General features: G+C 48.5%; 1 protein-coding gene across 1 annotated transcript in view; it reads left to right on the plus strand.

Moving 5' to 3' along the window:
• LOC130112243 (nucleosome-remodeling factor subunit BPTF-like) overlaps positions 1 to 9,607 on the plus strand; it is a 98,645-nt gene that overhangs the window by 80,245 nt on the left and 8,793 nt on the right. Inside the window, exons 28-32 of the mRNA XM_056279521.1 lie at positions 25 to 186; positions 1,787 to 1,869; positions 4,526 to 4,751; positions 7,877 to 8,232; positions 8,764 to 8,937. Coding sequence (XP_056135496.1) covers positions 25 to 186; positions 1,787 to 1,869; positions 4,526 to 4,751; positions 7,877 to 8,232; positions 8,764 to 8,937 — 1,001 coding nt within the window. The remainder of the gene's footprint in view (positions 1 to 24; positions 187 to 1,786; positions 1,870 to 4,525; positions 4,752 to 7,876; positions 8,233 to 8,763; positions 8,938 to 9,607) is intronic.

The raw sequence follows: 9,607 nt of genomic DNA on the forward strand, positions 1-9,607 counted from the left end.
TGTCACCTGATGTGCTGTGTGTAGATGGGGAACGTGGTGACCATCCAGACAGCGTCTGTCCAGGAGCAGCTCCAGAGGATCCAGCAGCTCAGGGAGCAGCAGCAGCAGAAGAAGAGGCAGGCAGCCGAGGCCAAGAGGGAACAGGCTCTCAATGCCGCCAGCCCAAGTGACATCATCCAGAAACAGGTCTTTGTCTGCGGGCAGTGCTCTGGGCCTGTCCCAGTAGCTGCTCTGTAGGTCTCCTGCCCTTCAGTTGCACCAACACGAGTGTCACAACAACGGCCGACCTCCTGGTTTTTCATAATGTGTTGCCATGAGCGTCCCAGTGGTCTTCTTACAAATTTGACCCTAGAACCACACTTAGTCCACATCAAAGTGGCTGCTTAGAGCCAGGCCACAGGGCAACAAATGGAACGGGGCCTGTGTCCCTGCCCGCTGTCCACAAATAAACACTCCTTGTCCTCCAGCCCTCCACTAAACCTGAGGTTTCTCTTTTACCACTCAGCCCTTCTTTTCTTTTAGTTTTGTCAACTACCTCGACTGCCCGCCTTTTTCTATGTCTATACAACTTACACGACAGTGTGTGTGTGTGTGTGTGTGTGTGTGTGTGTGTGTGAGAGAGCCCGCGTATGTGCTCGTTCTGTGTTTATTCCTTAGTCCATGTTTCTGTCAATTTCAAGTCATTCGTTTGTATAGTCTCCCTCCCCCCTTTTTCTCCCCAATTGTACTTGGCCAGTTACCCCACTCCTCCGAGCCGTCTTGGTCTCTGCTCCACCCCCTCTGCTGATCCGGGGAGGGCTGCAGACCACCACATGCCTCCTCTGATACATGTGGAGTCACCAGCCGCTTCTTTTCACCTGACAGTGAGGAGTTTCACCAGGGGGACGTAGCGCGTGGGAGGATCACGCTATTCCCTCCAGATCCCCCTCCCCTCTGGTCGGTTGGGGTAGACACCCCAACCGACCAGGGGAGGCGCTAATGCAGTGACCAGGACATATACCCACATCCGGCTTCCCACCCACAGATACAAACCAGTTGTGTCTTTGGGACGCCTGACCAAGCTGGAGGTAACACAGGGATTCAAACCAGCAATCCCCGTGTTGGTAGGCAACGGAATAGACTGCTGTGCTACCCAGACGCCTCATTTGTATAGTCTTCATCACAACACTAGTCCTGGAGGGCATCACAGTCACATTACATTCTATATGATACCCCCTATCCTTAGACACTTTAGAGGAGAAAAAACTCCACTGCATGTGGTGAGTGTACTGTGTAAGTTGTACTCGTGTGTCTGTAGTATACCCCAGTGGCATTTGTGGTCCACTCACATAGGAACAGACGCCACGCTTTGAGTCATCTAAATCAGCGTTTCTCAAACTTCTCCTGGCGGACCACTTGTCCTGCATGTTTTAGATCTCTCCCTGCTCCAATACAGCTGATTCAAATGATCAACTCGTTATGAGCTCCCGAAGCTGCCTAATAACAAACCTGATCATTTAAATCAGCTGTGTTGGAGCAGGGAGAGATCTAAAACATGCAGGACAAGTGGCCCGCCAGGAGAGGTTTGAGAAACGCTGATCTAAATCACAGGCAGCGGGATGTTTCTGTTACTGTTGCTCTGATTGAAACATTTTAATGAGATCCTTTTTATTCTATTTTTTATTCTATTTTTGGGACAGATATTAAGCCCTTTCTGTAAGACACATGACAAATGTGTGTAATATATTGTTATATGTTTTCATGTGGTGCTGGCATCTTCTCTTACTTCTGTGTGTGTGTCTCACAGGTGGTAATGAAGCACAACGCTGTGATCGAGCACCTGAAACAGAAGAAGACTCTGACCCCTGCAGAGAGAGAGGAGAACCAAAGGTTAGCTAGCAGAGCCGTGTGTGTGTGTGTGTGTGTGTGTGTGTGTGTGTGTGTGTGTGTGTGTGTGTGTTGTGTGTGTGTGTGTGTGTGTGTGTGTGTGTGTGTTTCCCGCTTTTTCTTTTTCCGCTTCTGGTGTGGGAAGATGGCCGCACGAATTTGTATTTGCAGTGGCCTCACCCAGTACCGTCTGTGCAGTGTCTTTGTCCATGTCTGTGTCTATTTTGTATTCGTTTGATGGCTGGGAGAGCTGGCGCTAGATTGGCTGGGAGAGTGGGGCAGGCTAAGCTAACTGCTAGCCCATGCAGACGGGCAGTTCTGATAATACCGAGGTCAGTCTGGCGGCTGCCTCACCTGGCGTTGACTGTGGTGTTTTTGACGTCATCGTGAGGAGTGCAGGGAGGTGTGTCGAGGGTGTCTGGCTGGGAGAGCTGGGTTTGCTTCGTCCCGTGGTCCCTGGGCCCACGGCCCCTGCCTGGAGCTGTGCCCAAGGAGGAGGCGCTGAGAGCTGTCTGATGGGACACAGAGGTGGGCTGGGCTGGGGTGGCTGCTGGCCCATGCAGACCAGCGGTTCCGACGGTCATCTTGGCTGGTGTTCGTTCCCTTGGACAACGATTTTTTGTTTAGTTTGGATATGTGTGTTAGTTTTGGTAGGTGTGTTAGTTTGGGTTTGTGTGTTAGTTTGGGTTTGTGTGTTAGTTTGGGTATGTGTGTTAGTTTGGGTATGTGTGTTATTGTGGGTATGTGTGCTAGTTTGGGTTTGTGTGTTAGTTTGGGTATGTGTGTTAGTTTGGGTATGTGTGTTAGTTTGGGTATGTGTGTTAGTTTGGGTATGTGTGTTATTGTGGGTATGTGTGTTAGTTTGGGTTTGTGTGTTAGTTTGGGTATGTGTGTTATTGTGGGTATGTGTGCTAGTTTGGGTTTGTGTGTTCTTGTAGTTTTTGGGTGTGTTGTTGTCTTTGTGTTGTACAGCTGTGGGCTGGGGGAAACGGCATTTCATTTTATTTCATGTACGCAAGTGCATGAAGTGAAATGACAAACAAAGTGTTCCTGGTGTGTGTGTGTGTGTGTGTGTACTACGTGGCCATGGCCTCCCTCCCCGCCAGAAGGAAAGGTTGACGTCGACATTCAGGTTTATATTGAAGTGGTCTGGTCACATTAACAGTCCCGGCAGAGCCTCACCATGGACGTCAGCGCCCCCTCATTGTGACCAGACTAAATGGGGCCTCAACAGTGGCGTGTTTTCCAGGGAGTTAATGGAAACATTCACATAGCGCACAAAAGAAAGTTAGTAGCACACAAAAGAAAGTTAGTAGCACATACAAGAAAGTTAGTAGCACACAAAAGAAAGTTAGTAGCACATACAAGAAAGTTAGTAGCACACAAAAGAAAGTTAGTAGCACACCCTGTCAGAACATACAAGAATTCCCTTCTTGCTGCTGAACATGAAGCTGCTCCTGTGCTCCTTTCTGTTGTCGTCCCACCAGAATGTTGACTGTCGTTGTTGTCAGGAGACAAAAAACTACATTCTGGAAGTACAGTAACTGAGCCGCTGAATGCAGAAAACACAAGTCCAAGCCCCGCTTCACGTTCCTCTATCTGCAGTTGCAGGTATAAGCCGTGCTGTTGCACAATGCGAGGAACCTGACCTAGACTCGACCCTGACAGTTATGTGTTTGTGTCCAGAGGCCGTGTCCTCGCCGTGACCATTCACACTGACCCGAGACACCAGACCTAGACTGCTGTGACATCACCACACCAGAGCCCACTGTCTCAGTCCTCACTCACTTCCCATAAACACTTGTTTCCCTGCCTTGCTTTAAGAGAAAGTACAAAAGCGTGTGTTCTTGGCAGGGTGTGCACGTATGCCAGCTCTCTGGTTGACTCCTCCGCTCCCTCTGCTCCCCCCACTCCCTCCACTCCTCATCCACCCACTATTTTCTATTTGCAGTTGAAGGTTCTCCAGAGCTAGAGAATGCACTGTATAGGAATCCTGGCCCATCGTTGACCCAGACATACGTGTGTGTGTGTGTGCATGTGCGTGTGTGTGCGTGTGCGTGCATCCTATCCTAACCACTTGCACAGCGTTGCTGTTAAGACATTTTGTCTGTGAATGTAAGCCGACGTTTGCCAACAAAGGTTTTCTATGTTAGTCGAGAATGTTGGCGCTGGAGAAACAAGGCTATACATCGGCTTGATTCATAGTGCTGCAGCGATGCCTGGCCCCAGGTCGTAAGTGTTTGACTGTGGCCTACTCTTTCAGACAAAACTGTGGTCTCTGTAGCAAGAAGCAAACACTTGCTGAACTGTAATTGAAGTGATTTCTACATTCCTCGTGGCCTGTTAACTGGTAATAAACAGAGGAAATAATGACATTCACACCTCACATGGTCATCACGTTTGGTGAGTTGTTAAATAGAAAACAGTTGGAATTCTTTAAGTAGCATTTGGCTCCCAGGATGAGACTGTAAGTTGTCCCTGTGGATCCATCTGCTCCAGCCTAGATATTTTATACATTGGCAGATCAATCCGTCTGTCTCATCCAGCATGGTAAAGTGCTGGATGGAGATTGAATGAAAAAATGAAAGCACTTAGTGTATTACCTGTGTCAGTGATTCATCCTCCTGCTTTTCTTCCTCCTCCTCGCTTTCTTCCTCAGGATGATCGCATGCAACCAGGTGATGAAGTACCTCCTGGACCGGATAGACAAGGAGGAGAAGCAGGCGGCCAAGAGAAGGAAGAAGGAAGAGGTGGTGGAGCAGAAGAGGAGGACAGCCAATGCCTCCAAGCTCTCCTCGCTCCTCTATCGGCACAAGGAGAACCTCAAGACAGAGATCCTGAAGAAACGGGCCCTGCTTGACAAGGAACTGCAGCTGGAAACGCAGGTAGAGAGGAGTGCCCGGCGTAGTGAGGGCCACGCACACACTGTCAGTTTTTAAGTCAAGTCAAACCTTATTTGTATAACACGTCATACACAAGGCAATGCAATGCGCTTTACATAAAGAAACATGCTACACATCGCAACACAATCAAACGTGCAAATGTAGGGCATCCAGGTAGCGTGGCGGTCTATCCTGTTGCCTACCAACACAGGGATCTCCAGTTCGAATCCCCTTGTTACCTCCAGCTTGGTCGGGCGTCCCTACAGACACAATTGGCCGTGTCTGCAGGTGGGAAGCCGGATGTGGGTATGTGTTCTGGTCGCTGCACTAGCGCCTCCTCTGGTCGGGCGGGGTGCCTGTTTGGGGGAGAGGGGGGGAATAGCGTGATCCTCCCACGTGCTACGTCCCCCTGGTGAAACTCCTCACTGTCGGGTGAAAAGAAGCTGCTGGTGACGCCACATGTATCGGAGGAGGCATGTGGTAGTCTGCAGCCCTCCCCGGCTCGGCAGAGGGAGTGGAGCAGCAACCTTGGAAGAGTGGGGTAATTGGCCAAGTACAATCAGAGAGGAAAAAAAAAGGGGGGGGGGCCACTGCCTTTGGACCTGAGAGTTCTTGTTGGTTTGTATGTAAGCAGCATGTCTTCTATACTGAGGTGCGAGGCTGTTTAGAGCTTTGTATACAAGAAACAGAATTTTAAAATCCATTCTAGTTTTGACGGGGAGCCAATGCAGAGATCTAAGAACAGGTGTAATGGGTTCATACTGTGAGAACGTGTGCTGCCACATTTTGAATTAACCATAGTTGCCGCACAACTGATTTTGGGAGGCCGGTGACAAGTCCATTACAGAGACCATGACAGAATACAGCACTGAAAACCACGTAGCAGAGCTGTATGGTGCACATTAGAGCAGAGTGGAGTGAAAAGACTATATACAGATAACTGGAGTCACATCACCAATTCCCCAAATGGCTGCGAAGACATCTGTAACCCTGGTGGACTTTTCTTCAGACAATAAAATACCAGTTGACAGCATTTTCAGGTCACTTTCCATCTCAACTAGAAGTGTTGGTTTATCCATCACATATCGGTCAATGTAAAACCTGCTGGATTATTCATTGTTTGAATGACTATTGGGCGGGACGATGGCGCAGCGGTTAGCGCGGTTGTCTCACCGCAGCAAGGTCCTGGGTTCGAGCCCCGGGGTAGTCCAACCTTGGGGGTCGCCCTAGGTCGTCCTCTGTTCGGAGTTTGTATTGTTCTCCCTGTGTGTGCGTGGGTTTCCTCCGGGTGATCCGGTTTCCTCCCACAGTCCAAAGACATGTAGGTCAGGTGGATCGGCCATACTAAATTGTCCCTAGGTATAAACGTGTGTGTGTGTGTGCGTGTGTGTGTGATGGCCTGGCGGCCTGCCGCCCAATGACTGCTTGGCTAGGCTCCAGCATCCCCGCCACCCTGAGAGCAGGATAAGCGGTTCAGATATTGGATGGATTGTTGAGGAAAGGGAGTAGCAGATAGGTGAGAACAGCACACCGATGGTGATCTTAAAGAGAAGAGCCTTGCTAGAAAGTTTTGGGACAGAGGTAATGGGTGTGGGAGGGACGGAAGGAGAGAACCTCGCGTGACTGTGATGGATGGAGGAAATAGGAGGGAAGAGCAAATGCAGTGCTTCCGAAAAGGAGCAGAGGTTTCTTTAAAAGGAGTTGACAGGAAGAGGTAGAGGTGTGTGTGTGTGTGTGCGTGTGTGTGTGTGTGTGTGTGTGTGTGTGTGTGTGTGTGTGTGTGTGTGTGTGTGTGTGTGTGTGAACATGGTGAGGGTTGACGACTCGAGACGGTTGGTTAAACAGTATAAGGAGCCAGCCATGCTACCCTATAGTTGAAATGTCTTGTGTCAACAAACAGTAGCACACAACAGTAGCTTTCTTTGCCCAGTTGTTGAACAGAAACGTGCCGCTCTGCCAAGAGGAACTCCAGACCCACCTCAGTGACTTCAGCTTGTGTCCATTTCAGTGGAGAGTTTCTGCATCTCAGTGTCGTACTTATCCTATCATACACCTGTTGTTGATTTGGGTTTTCCACGCAAGACTCCCTGATGTAGCCCCAACAAAATTTGCGTGTGCACAGAATAGGTTAAGTAATGGTATGGCTAGTTTCTGCAAGTAGTGGTTTTTTTTTTTTAATTAAACAATTATTCATTTTAATTTCAGCTACAACATTTAAAATTTAAACTCTGTTTTCACTTGCAAATAAGAGATTTATATGAGCTGGACTTGTTGGAGGTAAATTGAACCTGTTAGTTTGCCCTGCTGATGCTGTTGTGAAGCAGAGTGCCTGTCTGGGCACCTCCACAATGTGGCAGGTACGTAAAACACTATAACAATCAATAAAGCCCCTTTCACACTGGCCAACAAACCCGGTAACATCCGCCTTTGGTGGTCAGTGTAAAAGGGTACAGTCGGCCTTCACTCTCAGGTCACATGACTCTGCAGTAGTCATGGGTATTTATCAGCTCCACCTCCGATCGGCATTGACGTAAACGTGACACCGAGGTGGACACGCTAATTTGCGTGACGACGTAGCGCCATTGTCCGCGTGTCATAAAATCGTGCCGTCAACTGAGGAAAAACATTTATTGTTTGTGGGTACAGTGTCTTCGTTCGAGCAGTGCTCGAACATCGTTCAGTCTGCATTGGGTCTGAATGGTTTGAAAGAGAGACTGAAGGACAAATAAAAAAGCAACGTTAACCACCGTCTCCCTGGCTTCCATGCTGCTCTCTACTGTTTACTTCCCAGTTTTCCGGCGTGTTCGTGACATCACGAACATCATGACGTCAAAGATGACGCTACAGAAGAAAAAAGAAAGGCAAACTCGCCTGCTGGCAGTCAGACCTGAGTCTGCTGCCACTGTGAAAGGAGTCAATTCCCTGTTTTTAGCAGGTTTACCTGCGTTTAAAAAAACCCACTTATACATGCTAATTTTGGTGTAAAAAGGGTATAAGAGTGAGGAAAAATACTACAAAAATAAGACCCAGGTTTAGAAAAAAAACTGGAACTTTCCTTTTAAATTGTTCTGTGTAAACTTATTGAATGGCCTTTAACTCTCACCACTCCACCCGCTCTGTTTCCACAGGAGGAGCTGAAAAGGGACCTGCTGCGGCTCCGGAAAGAAAAGGAGAGGGCCCAGGCGGCTGCCCAGCAGGCTGCCCAAGCCCAGGCTGCCTCAGCAGCCCACAGTCAGCAGCAGAAGCAGCAGCTGCAGCACGGCCTGGCACACACTCATGCTGCCTCCTCACATCACCACATCACCGCTGCCGCCGCCATGACCGCCGCCTCCGCCGTTCAGAAGAGGAAACGGGAGGAGGAGCAGGAAATGGCATTGCCAAGCAAGTCCAAGAAGAAGAAGATGATCTCAACGACGAGCACCAAAGAGAGCAGGAAGGACACCAAGCTCTACTGCATCTGCAAGACGCCCTACGACGAGACCAAGTACTAGAAAATACAAATGCTGTCATCATGCAGCTCATTTGTCACACTCTGTTGCCAAATTTAGGCTTTTTGGAAACTTCAGTCCAGTTATCAACTGTGGAAATTTACATTCTTCCCCCGGTTCTAGTGACCTCGTGTCCTCTGAATGACGTTCTAATCACATCACCTCTTGCAAATATGCAGTAGTTATTGTCTAAGGATGGTACAAGCATTTGTCTCCTTGCGCAATATACATTTATTTTGACTTTAGAGGTCCAGAGCAGATTATTTGTTCTCCATTACTCTTAAAAGCAAACATCTCTTTAGTTTTCGCCGTCATTACCTGCTGAGGAAGTGAATTACGTATTGTTCAGACCAGAAAGACCAGCAGGGCAGGAGACTACCTGCTGTTTTGTGTAGTTTATGACTTTGTTGCCTAACATTATCCAGCACAGTCTGCTGATTTAAAAAAGATCTACTGTAGTAAGACAAACTGTGTGGACTTCTTCTGATAAGGTATTAGTTATAAAACATTGTGTTTTTCTCCAAAAGGTTTTACATTGGTTGCGACCTGTGCACCAACTGGTACCATGGCGAATGTGTGGGCATCACAGAAAAGGAGGCCAAGAAAATGGACGACTACATCTGTGTCGAGTGTAAACGGACGCAAGAGGGGAACACGGAGGAACTTTACTGCATCTGTCAGACGCCATATGACGAGTCACAGTATGTTTCTGTGTATTTGCATGTGTCCATCTCTAATACAGTTGTTGATGCGTTCTCATATTTCAATTGTCATGTTGGGTTCGAGCCCTGGGGTAGTCCAACCTTGGGGGTCGTCCCGGGTCGTCCTCTGTGTGGAGTTTGCATGTTCTCCCTGTGTCTGCGTGGGTTTCCTCTGGGTGCTCCAGTTTCCTTCCACAGTCCAAATACATGTAGGTCAGGTGAACCAGCCGTACTAAATTGTTCGTAGGTGTGTGTGTGTGGGGGGGGGGGGCTGTGATGGCCTGGCGGCCTGTCCAGGGTGTCTCCCCGCCTGCTGTCCAATGACTGCTGGGATAGGCTCCAGCATCCCCGCCACCATGAGAGCAGGATAAGCGGTTTGGATAATTGGAGGGATGTTTACTCCAACCGATTTTTCTTTAAATCAGCGTTATGACTTGTTGCTTCAAAATGTCCGTCTGTTTCTGGTGTAAGTTGTTACGCTGTTATCTTGTTTTCTTCTTTACATCCAGAACTGTGCTGTTAGTAAATAAGACTTACATTTGCAAAGCCACAAAGCTGATTGTAGACCATTGGAAAGGTATTTTAATTTTAAGTCTGTAAAACCTCTCAATCAGATTTCCAAAAGGCAGTCCCGTCCAAAACGTCCAATCACAGGTTTGGAGACTAATCC

This window comes from Lampris incognitus, chromosome 5 (assembly GCF_029633865.1).
Source record: "Lampris incognitus isolate fLamInc1 chromosome 5, fLamInc1.hap2, whole genome shotgun sequence".
NCBI classification, from domain to species: domain Eukaryota; kingdom Metazoa; phylum Chordata; class Actinopteri; order Lampriformes; family Lampridae; genus Lampris; species Lampris incognitus.